Below are 22981 nucleotides of genomic sequence, written 5' to 3'. Positions count from 1 at the left end.
TCAGTCCCGCTAGAGGCGCTTGTGGGCTTAATATATACAGGTATATGGTTTCCCCGGACGTTTGGCAGTTGACGTGCATATAGGAGGCGTTTCTTGAAAATGACGGAACAGGACACTATGTTTGAGGAACATTTGATGGATATGGTTCGTGATTATAACCATCTTTATGATATCCGTTTCCGGACCACACAAACGGTAGACAAACTGAGCTCTATATGGCTGCCTGCCCCCTATAGGAGGCCTCCAGTAAGAAACGTACGTTACGTTTGGACTTTGCGAGTATAAGCAAAGACAACACGAGTGACAATCAGAATGCGTTCGTGTTTGGTACTAACGTTGAATATATTTCGGGCCTAAAGATGCTTGGCTTTTCTCACTGCTCTGCTGAAGGTGTATTTAGCCTCTTTAAACTCTCCCTGTCCCCACTCCGAAATGCCTCCTCCTTTTTCACACCGTAGTGCTTGATGTTACACACAAGTTCTGGCAGAAGCCAATGTATGATGTCACAGCCCCTGTTCACTCATGCAGACTGTTTGAGGCATTCCTAAGAGTATCCCAGTCAGTAGAATCTAAGCATAGCTTCACTGGTCCACTGCTTTCAAGACCTCACAACAGGTTTGCAGAGCTTTCATTTTTGCTTGTATGCAGGAATCAAATAGAACATGAGGTGGTCAGAGTGGGCCAGTGCAGCAAGGGGGGACGGTATGATAAGCGTTGCTGGTGGTGTAACAGCGGCGCCCACTTATCGGAGAACAACAGGGAGAACATGACAGCTACTTTGTAGCTTATTTTAAGTGATGTTTAGTCAGATACAGCCATAAAACTCCAGGATTTCTCCATAATGAAGGCTGCCAACATTGCATACCCACATCTTTATGCTTGTGCATAAACTGTTCCTTGCCGAAGCACACCCTTTCCAAGCATGCCAGGTCCAAGAAGGTTTTGTGTGCTTGAGCATGGTATACAGAGCAATCACACTGATCAAAAAGTATGGATTAGATAGATAGATAGATAGATAGATAGATAGATAGATAGATAGATAGATAGATAGATAGATAGATAGATACTTTATTGATCCCGAGGGAAATTCAGGGCATCCAGTAGCAGTATACAGACAGGCAGGACACAAGACAATACACGTTACAATACACACCCGCTGTCCCCCCTCCCCCCTGTATACAATAATCCCCCAAACAAGATTTAGCAGCCCCTATGTGACTGTGATTATCAGTGTGATCACGCCCTTAGGAACTTTTTACCCCATAATACTCCCCAACCTGCCATACTGGACTCATCTGAAGCAGCTCATTGGTTGGCTGATGCTGTTATCATGAAAGCTATTAGTTCAGTACGTATAGCCATACATACATACATATAGTAATTTACACTGGAGGTTGCCACTGCGATTAGAGGGGTACTGTCTTCTCTTAAGACAGAAATCCAAAGCGCCATCCTGGCCTTATAATATATCAAGTTATCTACACGGCTCGAACATATATTGACAGACTAATTATTAATGGACAAAGCATGAAGGATGCCACACATCTGTTACTGCTGGAAGTTTTTGGAAGCCAATTGATGGTAGTTGTCATACTGGAAATGATGTCTCACCCTAACTTTCAGCCACCTTATCTGGCTAAGAGCTGAAGCTGAGACAGATTTTTAGCCTCTTGACAATTGTTACATCACACCCACCTTTCAATCAGTTCAGCTACAGGACTTATTGTGAATATGGCTTATCCTTATAGACGACTTATCAAAAATTCCTCTCACAGTGTGTGCTAATCAAGACGCGCTATCGATTTTTAATACATGTTCATTTCATTGGGGCGGCAGTAGCTCAGTCTGTAGGGACTTGGGTTGGGAACCGGAGGGTCGCCGGTTCAAGTCCCGGCACGGACCAAGTTCGGAAATTGGTCTGGTAGCTGGAGAGGTGCCAGTCGATTTCCTGAGCACTGCCGAGGTGCCCCTGAGCAAGGCACCGAACCCCAAAAAAAACTGCTCTGGAGTGCTCGCTGTGGGCAGCCCCCTCACTCTGAGACCTCTCCATTAATGCATGTCACTGGAACCCTGTTTGTGCATGAGTGTGTATCTCGGCCTATGTGTGTGTCATTAGACAGAGTGTAAAAAACCGAATTTCCCCTCGTGGGATTAATAAAGTGTAACTTCTTCTTCTGCTCTAAAAACTTTTTTGAATGGCATGCATGTGACTTCCAGTGCATCTGAAGCTACTTCAAGCAGTGATTGAGGAACTGCAGGATTTGGGGTCATCAACATAAACCATCTCTCTATTACCAGTCACAGACAGTCACCTGTATTATATTTAAACATCTTTCGACGATCAAAGTTCTGTGCTATGAGAGAAGGGATGCTTTAGATAAGAATGTTCCATCTGGTAATTATTTGCTTTTTCCCATTATCACTTTTTCTTTAAGTTTGGGCAAGAAAAAAGCCTGATAGCTGCCACATAGACTGCCATGTGACTGTGCCATTTGTTGTTGTGTCCACTGCGTCAACACAAAGCACACAAAATCTGATTTAAAAAGCCTAAGAGAGACAGTTTTTTTATTAAAAAGGTTGTTTGACATCTGGGATAGCTTTCATCGGTTAGAACAGCTCACTGGTTTTTTGGTTGTTATCTTGGTTACATATATACATATATACGATACATAATAGACAGAGGAACACATTTAAGAAAAGAAAACATGCTCAGTTCTCTAAATTGAGTCCACCTCAAGAGATGCTTGAAAAATGATGTGATATTTTTAACTTCTGAGGAAATACCCTAACCTATATTTTAAGCTATATTAATTAATTTTCCCAGTAACCACATACTGATCCTGATTGTCTTTGTGTCTCATGAGTTTACTACAGTAATAGACATAGTGATGGAAAATATCTTGTACAAAAGAGCAGAGTCTGTTTACTGTATGTGTGCTGCATGTGGATGCCCGCTCACATGCTAATGCAGTCATGTGCACAATTGCGGGTGCTGCAGCTTTGCTTATGTAATGTGTTTATGTAGTCTGTCAGTTGACAGAGGAACAGTGGCAGCTTTCCTTTGGCCTTCATGTTGTTTGTTGTTCTGTAATGAAAGTAATTCTCTTTTTACAATCACACTGAAGTCTAAACTGTAAAAAAAAAAGTAAATGGACTTGAGCTTTCAGTGGTATTGCACTTTTCTAGTCTTCTGACCACTCAAAGCGCTTTTACACCGCAGGTTACACCTACCCAGTCACACACTGATGGCAGAGGTTGCTATATAGTGAGATCATCAGAAGTAGCTTATCCCATTCATTCGTTTTCATATGCCACGACAATGCAGCAAAAGCAACTTAGGGCTAAGTGTCTTGCTCAAGGACACACCACACATGTAGCTGGAGAAGCTGGGAATCAATCACCACCTTCCTGTTGACAGACGACGACTCTACCACTGACGGATACTGACAAATTATGGTAAATAACCATACAACAAAATTACATTTAATAAACTGAAAAAAATACAAATACAATTGCTACGGTCTCATTTCATCAAATAACAGTAAGTTATTGTTGATTGATTAGAAAAATATATACTGTATATAATGTCAAAATATATAAAACAAATTAGAGCTGCAGCTATCAAATATTTGTGTGTGTGTGTGTGTGTGTGTGTGTGTGTGTGTGTGTGTGTGTGTGTGTGTGTGTGTGTGTGTGTGTGTGTGTGTGTGTGTGTGTGTGTGTGTGTGTGTGTGTGTGTGTGTGTGTGTGTGTGTGTGTGTGTGTGTGTGTGTGTGTGTGTGTGTGTGTGTGTGTGTGTGTGTGTGTGTGTGTGTGTGTGTGTGTGTGTTAGCGCTAAAGTGTCGGTGTCAGAGAGAGGAGCAGGTAGCTGCAGATACATTAAACGGGTTTTATACACAGCAAAGTTTTGAGACGCAAAAAAAAAACAAAAAACTTAACTAAGCCTCGAGGCAGCAAAAATTCCTCGATGAATTTTTGTAATCGAATTATTCGAATTATTCGAGGAATCGTTTCAGCTCTAAAACAAATACAGGTATCTTTCAGGTAAATGTCTGTGAATTTAGGGCATTTTTTTAAGACTGCCCTGTAAATTAACAGTATTTTTCATTGTCACATGTAATTAAGAATGAATGTATTAAACACACAATCAATTATTTAAACTAAAAGTTTAAATAAATGGAAGGTGTGAATCTGTACACTAACCTTTGCACCCAGCTGTAACCATTACCGTGTACATGCAAATCACAGAAAATTGTTCCTTGAATTATAATAGAATTAATGCGTGGGCGGCATGCTATTTGTTTCATACTGTACATGCACACCGAATGTACACCCGAATGTACATTGTGCAAGTAGAACATGCAGCCTGACTAAAAGAGGGACATTGCTTTTTGGGGGTTCATTTTGTTTTCATTCACTTCAGGCGCTGTTATCTGTTTGAACAGGATGTTTTTGGTCAGTGTTCCACAGAGTTATTGGTGTAGAACAGTCCTATTAGAATGGTGGCCCGCATGCCAAATGCAGCCCAGGAGTAACCCCTTATTGGCCCAGTCCCTGGTCCAGCCACAAAAGCTGAGAAAACCCAAGAAAAATACATTTCACCAACCCTGTACAGCATACAGACAATGAACACGCTGCGTATAATCATCTTACAACTAGAGCTGCACTGTACCACAATGGTGCGGTCATGCACAGCCCAAGAGACAGCTACAGTAGCTTCCTTCTGTAGTAGCTTGGCAAAGAAAAAAAGACAAACTCTAACTGAAACTGTGAAAAACTGCATGCTGACTGTTGTGAATAAGGTGAAAAAAAATTAAACAAGTGTGACATTTGTTTTTATAAATATGACGTGTTTGAAATGCTGTTAGAGGAACTAAAGAAAGTTCATGTCTACATTATTAGATGAGACCATAGACAAAACTGATCTTGTGTATATGTCCTTTTTTTTTTTTTTTTTTACGTCAAAGGCTTCCGAGAGGAATTGCTTGAATTAGTGCCGTTAGAAGAAAACACTGCAAGCATGATAGTCTTTGAGGGGACTTTTCAAAGACAATGGTCTGGATATGGAGCATGTGTGCGTGCTTGTAACTGACATGGGCTCCATCCATGGTAGAGAAAGTAAGTTGTTTGGCTGCCCACTGTTGCACCTCAGATTACTTCCTGACACAGCATTGTGCGTCAGATGGTGTATGCAAAAGTGGGGTGCCTAAAGCGACAATGGAAGACATGATTGCTTTAATTAATTTTATTTGCAACACATCAACACATCGCTTTCTTCTCAAGCTGCTGTGAGAAATGTCAGCTACATTTTCTCCCCTAGTCATCTCTGCTCTCAAGCTGCAATCAAAAAGTTTCTTCCCCTCCCCTCCATTTTCAGGCATTGTCTGTTGTAGGGGAGGGGTTTAGGTTAAAGTGAAGAGATGAAGGATTGTGTGAAAGAATATAACCAATCTTCCTGCTTGAACTTACTCTGAGCTCCATTACAATCACACGTGGTGAAATATATGTTCTCTTCCTGCGCAGGAGGAGACGTAGTATTCATGTATGTTAGTTGGGAATGTATGTAAACTCGGGAATATAACAGTAGAAATAATAATTAATAGTACAAATTAGCCTTTTTATAGTGACTGAAATATAAATAAATTAGAAATACTTAGAATTCAAGCAACATCACTGGAATTATGCACAGGGAATTCATAGATACAAAGATAGGGACATTATAAAACAGGAAATTATAATAATATACTGAGATAAATCAACTGCGAATTTGAAAAAGCAGAAAATAAATGTGGGGTGTGGGGTATCAGAGTATTGAAGAATTCATGACATGATCAACAGATTATAAGATGATGTAAATAGTTGCTGCCTTTTGGTTTGAAAAGACGGTCACATTTTAATAACAATTAGTCATTGGGAATAGCAAGTTGACATGTTTAATACAACATAGATTCATTGTATATTATTTTATTCTTTAGGAATATATTTAATTATAAAATCTTAATATACAGTTTAGGATTGCTCCTGTTACTACTTTCCCCTTAACTTTAACTATTTCAAATGGAGCGACTGATACATGCACTACCCAATAAATCCAGCAGATGGAGCACATTAAGAAAGGATAAAACACAATGTGAAACTGGTTTATTGTACTCACAGCTCCCTTTTATCAGACATATCGATATCAGCACCATCCCCCCCCCCCCCAAACATTTTTCATATTGTGTTTCCAAATGTGATTCAAATGGTTTAAATAAACATAATAAGACCAGTACAGAAAAAAAAAAAAAAGATTGGGTCTCAGAAAAGTGCCTCAGATATTGTCTTGCCATGCATACAGGCTACTGTCTTGCTTGCAATGAACTAACTATCAACATTTAAAAAAATAAATAAATCTCCATTAATTTTGGAAATTAGAGTGGAGGAATTTGCATAAATGTTTGCCTTGCCCCCCAGTTGTCAGTTCCTGTTTTGGAATGTGTTTAGTACGTTACAATGCTAGACTCTTCACGTCACGAGAACTATTTTGTTTGCTAACACTACGCTTTGGGCAATGACTGCGGTCTTTAACAACTATCGGAAAGCTTTGTTTTTAGGCTTAATTCGCTTGGGCTTGCTGCAGTGAGTTGACGCTATGGACTTTATACTATCTGTTACGGGCAGCAGCGCAAGAGTTGTCCGGGAGGCTATTGGACAGAGGCTGTGGCCTGGACCCGGACAAGAGACAATTCAAAATCAACAGCCCCGTGCTAGGACATTAACGTTTAATGACATTGTCGGCTCCCAGACAGGTAAATTGCATATTTAACTTCGTTAATTTGTTATTTTGGGAATACATGCGAACTCGACAGGTTTTGACAGGAAAACAAATCTCAAACGCTCGCATGCTTTACTTCCGAGTCGAATGCCAAAGTCCCTTTTTAAACTTACTGAATTTAAAGGAACTGCAGTTTGTTCATACACGTTAGAACGATTGGTGGCCATAAACTCGGTCAAGATACTCAATTGAGATTGAATTTGTTTAATTAGGCTGTAGTTTATTTTTTGTTTAGCCTACTTTCGGACTTTATATTCGATGCTGTACGTGACTTGACGCAAACTATCAAGTGTTTTAGTTGAAGGCTCCACTCTCCCATCAGGATGGGAAGTGACGAAATAAATGGCAAAATATAATCGAGAGGGCGCCTCTAGACATAGATATAAACATGTTTATATATGCATGGCCTCAATATTTACAGGCCAGATAACAAAGAGTCACGTGATGGATGTTGAATCAACGTTAGAATTTTAAGTTGATTCAGTGTTGTTTTACACCCTCAAACTATATTGAAACAACATTAAAATCATAACTAAAGCAATGGTAGGCTCACTTAAACGGCATTTCAACTGTTTTTGAACCGTAACAAACTATAACCGTAGTACTCCTAATATATTTGGTTCTATATAGGCTACAGCTTGGATAAACGTTATCAAATCTAGCAAACTCTTTATTAAATATTAGGCTTTTAAATAATGAAGACATGACAGCATAGGACTATATATAAGATTCTAAAAAATGTGTTGATTTACATCATTTTTATCAACATTTTACTTTATACTTTATAAATATATTCCTGTTCTGTCTTGTGTTTATCCTCACACTCAGTCTGGAGTATTTAAGGGAGTCATTTCTTCACCACCTGGGCAAAGACAACTTAATAAACTGTCCAAGCTGCCATGATTTATTAAGTCTGATCATCACAACATAAAACAGAAACTAAAAATCTTAGTTTATTATCTTTCTGTATGCACATTTACTTTAACCTGAGCTGGGACAGCAGGGAGAGAGTTTAGTGTTACAACCAAAGTGTGTGTCCCTTTCAGGCCATTGACAGACTAAATGGAAAAAATGGACATTATGCAATGAGAATAGGTTTATGACGTGTCGACTGTCTTGCCAGCTGAATTAGTGCTTTGGCCTAATTTCTTTTTCAGTGTCTTGAAAACATGGAATTTAATTTCACAGGTTTTGTTATTTGAAATTGCACACCCAAAACTGAAGCCAGTAGATACAGATGAATTATTAAACATATAAACACAATTACACTGTAAATACAGACTTAGGTCATTCATTTGAACATGGGCTGACAAAACTTGCCGGCAAATAAAAGGGTAGACTGTCTTGATAGTGCAATTGAACAATCTCTGTATTTCTCTCCCTGTGTTACTGTATGTAATGTTAAAACCAGTATATTTAATTGTTTAATATAACAATGGTTGAGGAAGTGGTTAAAATTATCATGTTAGTTATTCCCTTGTTCTCTGTTCCCATGTTCCCTCTGCTATATAAATGAGAGCTGTCTAACTCACTGTTTCCAAAGCGTCCACTCCCAATGTGGGTGAAAACACAGCAGTAAATAGGAAAACACAACAAGCACCGTGACTTCAAACTACTGCGTAGCATTTTGTTATTCAAACTAGGGGTCTATGGCAAACCTCCGGTATGGCATACCCCGCCATTAAACAAACACACTGGCTGTAGTTCACACAAGAGGCAACACCAACAGCTAACTACCAGCCACAGTGCTTTGTAAATAAAATTAACCTTAAATAGTGATTTGTGACAGATAACAGATGGAGTCCTCAGGTCCTCTGCATGCTTGACTCTATAGCAGTAGAGACCAAGTGGTCTCACATGCTCACTGATTTTTTTTTTGGAGACAAAGAGGAGGTGATTTTGGTGAAAGCTGTTGATGCTGTGACAGTGCTTTGCTTCATCACCAAGTTCTGTGTACTATCAGCTGTGTGACCATGAGGACAATGACTAATCAGAATCCTTGTTTTTGGTACCAGGCCATAAACATGTTAATGTTTTCTGTAAAAAACAGGCTTTTTTAAATTGGGGATGTATGTGATTTACGGGGCTGTTGAAACCAGCCTCAAGCGGACCCTTGACAAACTGCAGGTTTTTGCACTTGGGTATAGGCTTCATTTTTCATCAATGGAGGTTTCAAGTTGGATTTAGCAAAGCTTTTCTTATGTATGTTAAAGGGTTGTAACTGTTCAAAGGGGTAATGGTTGGCTTCATACCTCGGATTTGGGGTTACTATATGGTACAAATTCTGTTCAACAGGAACAAAGCAACAGAGTCCTGGATGCATATTTCTAGGTTTCTCAAAATTATTTTTAAATGGCAGTCATAAAAGTTACAGTTTCCTCCCACTAGTGTTCTTAAAAGTTATCTGTGATAGTTGGTACAGCCTTGTATTAAGCAATAAACAATACAAAAAAGACAAACATGCAACTATTTGAAAGAAGCAGACAGGTTCTCTTGCTCCATTGTGTCATTCTGCTAGTCTTCTTCTTAGTTTGTTGTTTTAATAGGGGTTAGCTAACAGTTATGTGCAGATTACCACCACCTGAATTGGGGTGTGAATAGAGCTATGTGTGATTGCCCTTTGTCTAAACCTAAACATATTCGCCGTGTGACTGCATGCACCTAACCATGATGTGGTATGGTACTGTTACGTATGCCTAGTAATGAACATCACACACAAGCAAATCCCTGTGTTGATGGACCTTGTTCTTCTTGCTGTCGGGAAGCATTTGGATATGATCACGACAAGCAGCCTTCTCACGCATTCTTTGGTTGCATAGATAGGAATGACCTCTCATGACTGTTTACGTCCCAGGTTAGTCATACAGCTTCTCTTGCAGTTGACCTACTTTAATTGTAATTCATCCTATTAACAAGTCTAGTTAAATGTTTATAAGTGTCGAACGACAACACTAAAATTGGCCTAAATGTTGTTAACTATTTAAATTAATAGCTTTTATAACTAATTTATCTTATGTACATAAGTATTGCCATAGTCTCTTCATCTCCACACATGATCTTTTGAGACCTGTTGCCTATTTACAACAAAAGGCCAGCATATTAATGCTTTGTCCCAGCCAAACCTCCCTTTGCATATTTGTTCATGTTTTATTTTTATTTTTTATTTTATTTTTTTAAATTATGAGAAAAAGACAACCCTCAGTTTCTTTGTCTCTCCATTTGTCAACCATGTTTGTTTTTTCTGCACAGATGGTCATCAGCTGTCAGAAACCAGGGTGTGCATGCAAGCTGTCTTTCTGATTGCTTCAGGTATAAAAAAAAAAAAAGAGGTGCAAAAAAAATCAAGATAAGATGTTTACATTTAAAAAACGAAAAGGGGATACTTGTCTAAAAATGAAATTAAAAAATAATCAAATAATTAATCATCCATGATGGATGAACCTGTCGACTGTAAATATTATGACCAAGCAAATTACATTAATACTGAAATATAGTGCTTTCCAGTTGGGGTCTAAATCCAAATTGCTTGTTGTTTAGCATAGGAATGGCTCCAATTTCCCCCGCCTTTTCAATTTCTATTAGACAGTCCTAAGCCCCAGAAATAGCAACACTGTTGTATGACTCATGTTTTCAGCTATCTGAGATACCGGATGAGAAAGACATGAAAAAGTTGTCACTAGTCATTTAGTCACACAAAGAAATGGATTTCAGGGAAACATCATAAGTCAATGGTTCAATGCATATCCAATATAAATTCTTCACTAAAACACCATAACCTCTACCAGAGGTCATTGGAGACAATCAGACCAAACAGGAAATTTTATCACTATTGTTTGTGTTTTCTTTGTTTGGTTTTGGGTCGAGATTGATGTGGAAAAGATTTAAATCCTTAAGAAGTTACCTTTTGTATTAGAGGAAAGTTGAGCTCTGTCCTTCTCTTGTTGCCCCTTTGAACAGATTCCCCTGTTCTGCTGCTGGCCAACATAACACAACGTGACACAGACTCTTTTTTTGTTCACCCTTTCTGTCCCCAATAAGCATATCTACTTCTAAAATTAAAGTGTCTAAATATTTTATGGTATAATTTTCAATTGTGTAAAGTAAATAAATAATAAAAAAACAAACAGGAAAAAATGAAATGTCTTTTTTTCTAACTTCTTTTTAAGTAATATATTAAGTTGAGATTAAAGTGGGCAAAAAGAGTGCCTCTCTGAATTGCCCTCCCCTTTGTACCACGATTGAGTGAGGAAACATAGGAATGATCCCTCCCTACTCTTCCATTCACCCGCTTGTTCAGCCCCAACCCCCTCCTTCTCCATCTCTGTCTTAAGCACCCCTGCTTACCACTAGAGGACAGCAGTACCCAGATGGAAGCCAACTTGGTATCTGTCTGTCAAGAAAGGCAAGAAGGCAAGGTGGACTGGTTTTAACAGATATTTTTGCGCTATATATGTATGTGAGGGCAGGGAAGAGGAGTGTTTGTGTGTGCATGTGTTTTTATTTGAGAGAGAGATAAATAGAGAGAGGGAGGACAGTGTGGTACAGGGAGTAAGGCAGGGGAGAAGAAGCTGAGTTAAGTAGAGAGAGGGAGAGAGAGAGAGAAAGAGAGAAATCTGTCCGACGCTCACAGCTCATACTGCTGGCTGGCTCCCTCGCTGTTGACGAATGAGCTGTCTACCCACAGGGCTGGGAAACAGCAGCTTGTGACAAGCTGGGGAGAGAGGAACATGAATGTAATGCGTACCTTGCCTCGCTTGCTTTCAGATACCGGCCAGAAGAAGACTCCAGAAAAGAAGGATGGGAGGCGCATGTCGTTCCAGAGACCCAAAGGGACTATTGAATATTCTGTGAGTAATATGCAAGCAACTGTGCTCGGTGTGCTTTAAGGATGTTATTTCTTTGAGATGCTGTTCACCAGTATACTGCTGCTGCCTGCGTGTTGTCTTGTGCTTTTGGTTATATTCCAGCTGTAGCTCTTCTGTTTGTGTGCAGTAAAGTCAGTATCTCACCATGCTCGGTAGCTCATTAGTGAGGAAAGAGGTATTTTGTTGTTGTTTTTTTTACCAGTGTACAAAGACATCAAAGGCAGCTGATAGAAAGCTTATGGTAACAACATGTCCTCAGTTAAAGGTTCTCTGTGTACTAGCTTCATTTTCTTACTTTAGAAAGGAGAGAGGAAATGTATCAGCCCTGTCGTTTTCTTCTTGCATTATGGCAGAACAAGCAAGAAGGTTAGGACAGGTAGGTTATGTATTTGTTATTCTATTTATTCTCTATGCCATAATAAGGAGCATTCCACCACAGAGCTTGCTGTGCTCACAAATGAATGACCTTCCAACTGCGTTGTCATTTCTATTGATTTAGCTTTTGTGTCGGAAAGTGGGAGGGGGAATGAGGAGAGAGAGAGAGAGATAGAGAGAGATGGTGAGAAGGGGGGAGGGACAGGGCTCTGGTTCCCTAGTGTGAGCTGAAAATGGAGCTCGCCTCTGCTATGCCTGGTTGTGTTCTTCAAATGACCCTCAAATCTGGAAGCAGTCAGACTGCTTCAGATCGCCTCTCTCCCTGGCAACATTAACACATTCGATTACAGTCACACAGTGCCTTCTAACTCCCTGTCTGCTGAAAAGAAAGAAGGCAGAGAGAAGAAAGGATAAGGAAAATGATGTTTGGTTTAGTTAGACCAGGGCTTCTGGCTTTTTACTGACCTACCCATTAATTTTTTAACCGCATTTTATATTTGTTATCCTTTTTTGGACATTGGATCATCAGTTTTCTCCAGCTGTTGCTCTCAGTTCCAGAAGCTGCTGGAGCTTTCACTGCAATTAGCTTCCTCTGTATCGTCCAAGACAGCCAACGACAACCTTTATTTTGCTCTGGATTTATTAACCAAAGCACTACGACAAAGAAAGTGAAAAGAATGGAAATACTAGTTGAATGGGAAAAAAATACTTTGAAATGGTTTTGTTAGGGAGAAAAAAATGCATTTGTTATTCACATATCCTACCAGTCTTGTTCTTGTTTACCGTTACTCTCTTTTGGTCATTCTCCTTAACTAGATTACTTCTAGGTTGAGCACTGCACATTTAACCCTAACCGTCTAGCAAGGTGGTATAACCATGTCTAATCTACACTGTAAGAGATGCATAGTCACCATTTATCCGTTTCTGAGAAGCAATTTTATTTTCTAATTCATTTTTCATGCTGGGGTTACAGCAGACATTGTGAACTTATTTCACTGTTCAGCTCACAGGTTTATCATCTCTTGGCCTTGACAGAAGAAATGATGGTTTCTTCCTGTGTAACCTTATCAATACAATCTCACTCTCATCCTCAACCACTGTGCCTCACACAGGCTTCTTTCACTGCCATTTTTGTACTGAGAAATAGCCCGAGCAGCTGCAATTAGTCAGCCTTTACACTGAAAATGTTATTCCATTCAACCAAGTCCAGCTGGCTGACCTGCAAGCAATCATAGAGCCAAAGAAAGAGACAACAGCATTACTTAATAATAAATAATTCTATTTCAGAATTATTTGTTTGACTTAGAATAAGATAAGACTTAGAATAAGAAAATGATGAACTGAGGTCATGAAATCTACAAATAAAAATGTAAGTTAAGGCACTCTGGTTTAATGCCACCTCTAGCATGTGCTTTGTTTGGTGTTTGTTGCTAAAAAATAAAGGAAAGAAAATTCAGATCTATTCTTGTCAGTTCGGGCCACCATTGCCGGATTGTGTTAGGAAAACATTGCCATGTCCAAAGGAAGTAAGGGTAACTGATCTTGTGACTAGGTTGCATGACTAAAAGAAGTCACATGGGGCATGAACCCATTTGAGTCAGATTATGAGACAGGTTGTTAGAATATTACAGTCACAGTTGAGGCAGATTTAGTTTTTTTTTGTTTGTTGGTTTTGTGGGCCAACCAAATGCATATGCGTAGATAATTACTCCCTACACAATATATTTTGCTCAAAGGCAGGAATAGTGGCTTGATTTTTTTTCAAAAGTTAATAGATACTTTTGATAGATAGTATACATTTGAAACATCCTAGTAGCCCATGAATTTGTAAAATGCTGAGCATAAAATAACAATATTTTCTTTCAGTCACTTCTTTTCTCTTTTTGCTTGAGCTATCTCTAAAAAAGTTTTTCATTATATTAACCTTGTCTTATTTGCTCAAGGGGATTTAAATTGAGTGTTTTTACTTCTCACCATACAATAAATATTGAAGATGAAGGAGCTTGCAGCAACTTTATTTATAATCACAAACCATTAATATAATGACAAAAAAAGGGTAGCAAACAATATAAGAGGGGTGGCTTTGGTTCAATTGGTAGAGTCTGTCTCTCAACCGAGGGTTTGATCCCCAGCTCCTGCAGCAGCATGTCTGATGTGTCCTTGGGTAAGACTCTTAACCCAGTATTTTTTTTAATTTAACCTATATTTGTCCAGGAAAAGTCCCATTTGAGGTTAAAAACCTCTTTTTCAAGGGAGTCCTGCAAAAACATGTAAACAAGTAATGCTGCCTCTGCTTCGTCACCAGTTTATGCATGCTAATGAATGGGATTAGTTACTTCTTTATAGCCTCACTACATAAACTACCGTACTTAAAGCCTGGTTCACACGGCAGGATAGTTACGCCGATTTTGGCCCCGATTCTCCCCTTCCGATAATCTTAAGGACGCCCCGATCATCATAAGATAATCTTATAAAATCATCCTGCCGTGTGTGGTGTGTTAAGACTGCTCTCGTCTGGTCGGAAGAATGTCGGGACCGCTCCGATCTCAAATCTGGGATATTCAACATGTTCCCCAAGGAGAAAACAAGCACGAGCCTGTTGAATAGCCAATCAGAAAGCGAGGTGACGTAGTAGCGAAAACACCGGGAGCAAAACAACAACTACTCACCTCCATATCATGTAGCAAGTACAGTTCATGCTCCCGTTGTCTCCACTCCTTTGACCGAACCCTCTTTTTAAAACGTGTTTTTCAGATACGAACAGCACAAATGATCCCTATTACATCCTCTTCGTCCGTTTGTTGACTCTGGAATCACGTTTGATCTCGAGAGGTTTTGCGAGATTTCCCGTCTGATCGGGGGATGTCCGCGAGTGAAATCGGTTCGTGTTTGGTGTGTTGATGTTGCCGTGTGGCCGCACACCACACACTGTACGACCAAAACTGTAAAACCTCAGATTATTTATCGCCATGTGTGTGGTCTCTAAAGTTTGGAAAATCGGCCGAAAATGTTAAAATCCTGCCGTGTGAACAAACCTTTAGCCCCGTTTCCACACAGCAGTCGGGTACGGATCGGTACAGTTTGGTTTGGTTCGATTTAAGCCTGATCCCATTTGCGTTTCCACAGCCACCCGTGCCCTATTTGGTAGGCGGCGTGTAAACCGGATGACGATAGCCCCTATGTAAATAGTGTCATATGATAGCGGCTAACCGCTAACTAATAAATTTAACAAAGGAGAAAAACGCTACTAAAACAAAACCAAGGCTGAAAGACATCCAGCAGCTCATCCACTTTGTCATTGGCATGTGACTCTTTATTACAAAAACTCAATCAAGCTTTGTTTCAGAGAAGGCTGTGTGGCTCTAGGAGAAATACAGACGTAAACAATCAGCTGTCTATTACAGTCAATGGTTTAACAACGGTGGAGTTTTGTTTGCCAACGTAACACAGGAAGTGACGATTCTTTCAACAAATCAACGGACTGCAGTGTTTAGCTACACCTTTTTGGGTCGGCTTCACATTCTTGGCACCCCAACAGAAGGGTCCCAAAAAGTAGGATGGTACGGATCGGTTATTTGGGAATCTTTCCCGTGATTAGTCTATGGAAACGCCGCAAAATGCGCGCCATACCGAGCCGGACCGCTTGGTGGAAACGGGGCTATAGCAACTTCTGCCATCAGTGAATTATGTGTGAATGGGTGGGTATGACAAGCGATGTAAAAGCACTTTATGTAGTCAGAATACTAGAAAAGTGCTATATAAGCTCGAGTCCATTTATCATTTATAAGAAGCATGTCTTTTGGCAGTGTAACAGAGATGTAGTAACAAGGGGGAACCACACTTGCACAGTGAGAACATGCAAACCCCCAACAGAAAGATTACTGTGCGCTCACAGTGCTCTGTAGCCAAAGTCATATTGATTTTAGTGAGTAAATAGTAAAATGTGTAAATGGACTTGAGCTTATATAGCGATGTTCTAGTCTTTTGGCTACTCAAATCGCTTCTACACTACATGTCACACCTACCCATTCACACACTGATGGCAGTGATTGCTATGTTATTGGATCTAGAGCTGAAACGATTCCTCGAATAACTCGAATAATTCGATTACAAAAATTCATCGAGGAATTTTCGCTGCCTCGAGGCTTCGTTAATTTTTTTCCCCACTTTTTGCTATGTGTATAAAACACGTTTAATGTAGCTGCAGCTACCTGCTCCTCTCTCTGACACACACACACACGAGCGCGGCGTGCCCCTTTTCACTTTTAGTCAGCACACAGTTGATCCGTGATCCATACGACCGAGTCGGGAACACGTGATCCGGTCAAACCGTCGGCTTTTCTCCGTTCGCTCTCTCCGTGTTTGCAGCTAACATAACGATAGCAACGTCCTCACAGTCTCTGTCATAGACGCGTCTATGGTCTCTGTAGTCTGTGAGCGCGCTGAATGCACGCGCTGCAGGAGCAGACAGAGATGCGCACACTTCTAATAATGAACAGGCTGATTATATTAAATGTCTGATGTCTTCAAAGCTAAATCAAGAGATAACTTGTTTGTGGAATAATAATTTAGCAAATATATATTTAAAGTTTCTCAATTTCCTTATCTGACATAATGATTGATTCAACAGAACATAATGCTTTCTCAATTAAATGTACTGTAACAGATGTGTAGGCTACACAAAACAGTATTTGTTATTTCAGCCATTAAAACATGTTTGGCCTGTATTTTTAATTTACCTGCCACATTGACCAGTGAATTAAAAAGTTTATTTGGGACCCTCTCAGTAATATGGTGAGTGTCAGCAGCTGTAGAGCAAAGGTGGTTGGTTGTAACAAGCAGGCGTTACCATGGTAGCTGTAGGGACGACCCGAGACGAGTTAAACCTTAATTAAGCAAAATTAGGATTTATTACTCGATTAATCGACAGGATATTCGATAGAATACTCGATTACTAAAATATTCGATAGCTGCAGCTCTAGTTGGATCCATTCAAAGTAACTAATCCCATACGCATTCATACTCCACTACCAAAGCAATGGGGGAGCAGTGTCGGGGTACGTTGCTGCTGGGGATCCAACCTTCAACCTTCCTGTTGAGAAAAATCAGTCAAATAGTTTTGTTTAATGGTAGTCAAAGAACATCCAAGAAGCCTGCCCCAGCCTTTCAGTAAGAGAAAGTCTAGTATTGTGTTACCTATATTTTAAACATGTAAACATGTATCCAGTTTGATTGGTGTCTGTTTTTTTTAGATGTATTTCTGGAGATATGATTGAAAACATTCGTCATAGGAAGATTAATTATTGAAAGTTACTTTTCAGATACTTTCCACAACCTCTATCTTCTTTCATTTGATATAACAGGTCATTAACCATTAAATCGAAACAATTTTTTTTGGTAACCAGCCCTATTACTATCTATTAAATGATCCCAGGGCACAGCGTGCCTCAAATTCACTCATGATTATATTATTAGATATATTTCTGGCTGAAATAAATTATTTTTTAAGATAAATGAGCATATTTTTATCAAGATAAAGGGTATAAATAGTTTATATCAATATTTACGTGCAGTTACACATTCCTTCCATAGCGCTGCCAGTTTGCTTATTTTTCCAGACATTTTCTCTCTCGTTCTCAGCTGGACCAAAAGAATGCCTTAATAACATTCAACAAACTGTGGTGTATTTGTTAAGCAGTAAAGGGAAAAACATTTTATATATGTATTTTATATTGCTTTTATTTCACAAAGGTTTATTTTTATGTCATGTTGACATTGTGCAGCTTGCCGTTGGCTGCCTAATGCCAAGTCTCTGTGTGACATTTGGCATTATGCCCATTAGGACTTTGTTTTTTTAACACGTTGAAGATAAAAATATTAAGCTATATATATATATATATATATATATATATATATATATATATTTTGCATCACCAGTAAGCTCAAGTATATCAAGATATAGGGGCTACAGGGGCTGAATTTTCAGTTCATGCCTAATGTAAGGAAGCCAAAGGCGAGTGGCCAGGGTTGGAATTTCTAACATGTGGCTCATTTCCCAGATGTTATTCCCCATTCTGTCCCCTCACTGTTCTGCCTGCCCAAAAACAAATATTATAAAAACATGTGAGGTATGATTTTGGGTCCATATTGCTCAGCCCTAGCCTCAAAAACAATGTAAACGCCTTCTTAGCATGCAAAGATATAACCGCAGCAATCACTGGGGCTGACTCTTGTTTTAAATTGAATTAATCAACTTTATTTAAAAGAAACACAGAATTTCAAGCACTAACGACTTATTTTAAGATCCCCGAGCAATTGAAATCAAATAATTATAAAAAATGTATTAATGACAAACTAAATATTGTCGTGCTTAACAAAATCAAATAACTAATAACAGTAGGAACCGGCTAATTTTTACAAAGCAAAACTTTAAAAAAGTATATGCCTAAAATAATTGTTTAATTGAAATCCAGTTAGAAAATATGTATTACTTCCTGAATTGGTCTGAGGAGAGGACTTCAAATAAGACCAGGATGAGAGGACTTGGTTGTAGGTGAGTTGTTTGACTTTTTCTGGAAATATGTGGGCAGCATTTAAAGTCATACTCCTGACCTCAGAGTCCTTCGGGGATATTTCTTCCAAGTCTGGATTGACATAACCCTTTCTCTCACTGAATAACCTTTGGATGTTATGTCTGACATAACATCAAGAGAAATAATGGTTCTTTCTTGAATCTTTTCTTCAGGTTTAGTGTTTGTTATAAAGAAGAAGTAGTCTGATGAAGGAATGACCATAATCTAAGTTTTTGCAGATTTTAATATTTCCATGAAAATGTGTTCCATTTTAGTTCAATGTTTATTCTCATCCTTTGAACCACTGTTCTAAAAGCCAATCAAGTTTTATCACTGAAATCCTGTTGACACCAATGGTTGAATGGTTATAATCATCATCAGTTTTTACTCCAAATGGTCTGATAACTAACGTTTTTTTTTCTCTCATAAGGTCCATTTCCCACACTACTTGTAACTGTCAGTGCCTTCGGAAAAGCTGAACCAATAAGCAACTTCACCTCAGTGTGTTTTAGATAAGTTAACACTGTTCAAAGGAGGTCACTGGTCAATACAGGCTTGATTAAATCTTGAAGCTTAATAGATTTTACCTTTGAGTCCAGGCAGTCTTCTAACTGTATTTTCCAGAGAGTTTTATATTTTTATATCCTATATTATATATATAATATATATATTTCTTGACTACTCCAACAACCTCCATGTCTGAACCAATGCAAGATTCAACTACTTTCTTTGACCCATAGTTTTAAGAAGAATGGTTGACGTTCTCTAAAGATGAAGCTTATTTATTAGTCCCACTTCGCAGAATGATGCTGTGCTGCCTGGGTCAAGTATGCACTGCTGTATTTCTTTTCCTAGCCTTATCTATTGCAAGCTTAGAGTTATTCTACCCAATTCCAATGACTCAATTGGTCTTAATTTCTGATTGTTCTTTGTTCTTTGTGAAAGTTTTGAAATGCTCTTTGAAACAGTGCTGCCGACAGAATTTAAAGCCATTTTATTTATGGAGGGCTCTCCATAAGTGCTTGCTGTTGGCCAAACAACCATCTAGTCACAGCCAGGGGCTTTTCTTGCATCGATGCAGTGACAAATCATAATCGAGTGTCGAGTGCATAGTGAAGTTACTTTTAGGTCTTCTAGCCCGAGATTAAATATTTGTATTTGCATCTGGTCCTTAATTTTTATGTTGTAAATGGAGCAGCTGCAATATAAGACACATTTCAGTTTTCAGAAAAACTTGTCTGATCAAAATTCCTGTCAATCAATTAATCAAGTTAGGTTTGTATAGGCCTGCGAGATATGGCTAAAAATATTATCACGATAAAGAAAAACATATCAGTATGAATTCATAATTATCATGACTAATGTCCAATTATTTCTTAATTGAAATGCTGATTCTTGCTCTTGAAAAAACAGATGGTTAATTGCGTTTTTGCCTTCTTTCCTGTCTAAACGTGATAAAGTACTGGAGGAACAGAGGAACATTTTTGATGCTTGATATGACAGTTTGCTGCTGGGCAGTAATGTAATACCGTATAATAACCATCAATAAAGGTTATATTTATATTTAATCAACCTTTAGTTAATAGTTATATTAATATTAAAACAATGACATTATAGTTAATGTTTGCCAATTATTTTTAATGCTATAATTTATATTATGTTTACAGTTTATTGTCGCACATAACATTTCATAGAATATAAAGCCTTTGTTCATGATTACCAAATGATTTGTAAACCTTTAAGAGATCATTAAATATCTATTTGATGGCCCAAAATATTTGCTAATGTCAATCATTGGTTTGTAAACATCTATTAACATTATTCAGATGGCTAATTAATACTTGGTAAAGTGTCTATAAACCTTTTTTGATAGATAATGATTTATCAATGATTAATAATTGTTTTGGAAACTATCTACAATCATTACCTGGATGGTTATTAAAAGTATGATAAGAAGGCTCAAGAGGCACATTTGAACATTTTTCTTTTTCTTGTTTTATGTTTTGCCAAAAGTATGTGAACTTGGGACAGTCCCTTAAAATATGGGTGTGGTCTTCTACCAGATGTTTCCAAATTTGGAAGTTTTAAGAGGGGTCTTAAAAGATCTCAGCTTAACTTTCTATTTGTACTTCTTCCATGTGGGGCTATCTGTTACTTTGTGTCCCTCTCTACATGACAAGACCCATTTTCCCACTATTTGTGTTTTTGTAAATAGTTTCAAAGCTTGTAGGTATCTGAAAAAATGATGAGCTAAGAAGACTGAGTTTATTTAAGCTGTTGAAAGGACATTAGATCTCTCCCACCAAACAACTGGCCCAATACAGTCAAACTTTCCCCTTTCTTTTCATTTTTTAAACCCTATATCTCGTTTTGCTTCGAGAAAATGTGAATTACATGCAATCTTCATTGCTCTGGATCTTGATCTTGGAAGCATTAATTTCTTTCTCACTGTGTTTTCTTAATGTTTTCAGTTGTATTTTTTTAGATGGCTAAATCCAGCCCCCCCGTATCCCATCTAATAAGATCTCATATAATAGTTTAAACCGCTGCAATGTGTAAGAAGTATTGACAATACTAAGCTATCTGAAACCACAATCTGCTATTTGTTGAAGTCAATTCCCAAAAAAACATAATTGCCTCAGATTTTGATTGATTAATTTTGGTAACCTGAGAGTTTGCCGTATCCTTTTATATTTCTTATTAATGCAGGAACAGAGGCAATTGGCTCATTTTCCTTGCCGCTAAAGGCTTACTTCCTGTCTGACTCATTTTTCCAGTCAAAAAAATAATTCTGAGCAGCAACTGCTTACCAATTCAACAAATTCTGGATCCTATAGCCTTCAAGGTTTAATGTAAAAAAAAAAAAAAGTGCCAACTCACAGTATCAAAGGCTTTCTGTGCGTCAAACATAGAATGTTGACTACTTTTCTTTGCACAGGAAATTATCTTTAGTATTCTCCTGATATTGAGTTTTAGCAGGGTCAGGAAATAATATCCGCCAATCGCCATATGCGGGTAGATTTTCCGTTTTGCGACATTTCAGAGGGCTATGCCCGCCTTAGTGAGGGTTAAATGTTTTACCAAAAAGTCATAAAAACTATGCTATGCAAGTATTAAGTGTGTTTTTTTTTGTTTTTTTTTGGTTTTTTTTAATATTTTCACAAAAATTATATTGCGATAATTATCATTATCGTTTTATTGCCCAGGCCTACCGGGGCTTTACAGAGTTGGAAGGCTAGTAAGCGACGAGCCCTGTTATATACAGGGTCATAAACTTTCTCTGGGGTTTGATTCATGTTTCATTTAGACCACGGGACTGTTTTGAAAAGGCGTATAGTATGTCCTCTTTTAAAGCTGTTTGCAATTACGACATTGTTTCCTTTTCTTTTAATCCATGCTTGTACTCACTCTACAGCACTTTGGACAAAAGCATCTGCTAAATGAGTTGTAGAATTACAGAACTGAAACATTGTTTGTGATTCATACAGTATTGTAGACATTATCTTTTTAGAACTAATGTTGGTCTGTTAAAGAATTTGTAATATTGGGTTAAACTAAATGCACTTATATACAATTAGGGTAAGTGCTGCTAAAGAGTTTTAAGCTACCAACAAATTATCATGAATTAACATACATTCCTGTTTTTTATTGTTTAGAATAGGATTTCAGTACTATACATCAGAAACATGCTTTTTGTTAACCAGTCCTCAATGAAAACTGGGATAGTAGCTGAAAATGCTTGTTTACTTTTTGTGGTTGCTGCTGAAAAAATATCTGTTGATATTAACATGTCCAATTTTACTTTTGCCTGACATCCATGAAACTATTACCTTGTCAACAGTGAGCCGACCCATTCAGTCCATACCACACAATGCATTCCTGCCGTGCTTGTTTATTGTTGTCCAAACACAATTGCACAAACTGCTGCATCAGGGTGATTGTATCCAACCAGAAAAAAATGTCTTGATCGTTTTTTGTGGTTTAGCGCCACAGTTTTACTCAATCTTTTCGTTATGGCATAATAGCATTTTTAAAAGTATGAGGGTTGTAAAGTCACTACCATTTTATGAACATAACAAATATTAGCTGACACATCATACAAAAAGACAAAGTTGCAAAACAAAATTCTGCATGGCTAACTTTATAAACATATGTGGTGAGTAACGGTGTTCTCCGGAGTCAAACGGAGCGTGTGCCTTTTTAAACTATAAGAAAACTACAAACTCATAAACCAAGCAAGACTTTGAACATGAACAGCGGATTCCAGTTTTATCTGTTGATACTCAAAACACTAGACACAATGAGCCAAAAAGAGAGACATTTTTGCGCACATTTAATTTACTCATTATTAAATT

General features: G+C 38.2%; 1 protein-coding gene across 5 annotated transcripts in view; it reads left to right on the top strand.

Moving 5' to 3' along the window:
* The window catches only part of oxr1a (oxidation resistance 1a), a 105202-nt gene that overhangs the window by 44233 nt on the left and 37988 nt on the right, over window positions 1–22981 (top strand). For 2 of the 5 annotated variants that reach the window (XM_079343451.1, XM_079343448.1), the window contains exons 1-3: window positions 6457–6788; window positions 10064–10123; window positions 11579–11661. In XM_079343451.1, coding sequence (XP_079199577.1) covers window positions 6632–6788; window positions 10064–10123; window positions 11579–11661 — 300 coding nt within the window. In that variant the 5' untranslated portion in view covers window positions 6457–6631. Of the gene's footprint in view, window positions 1–6456; window positions 6789–10063; window positions 10124–11166; window positions 11225–11578; window positions 11662–22981 lie in introns of those variants that run through there. The other 3 variants (XM_079343450.1, XM_079343452.1, XM_079343449.1) reach the window with 3 other exon arrangements.

This window comes from Symphodus melops (genome assembly GCF_947650265.1).
Source record: "Symphodus melops genome assembly, chromosome: 5".
Classification (NCBI taxonomy): Eukaryota; Metazoa; Chordata; class Actinopteri; order Labriformes; family Labridae; genus Symphodus; species Symphodus melops.
Note: the sequence above shows the minus strand (reverse complement) of the source record. Positions and strands in the feature narration are given on the sequence as shown.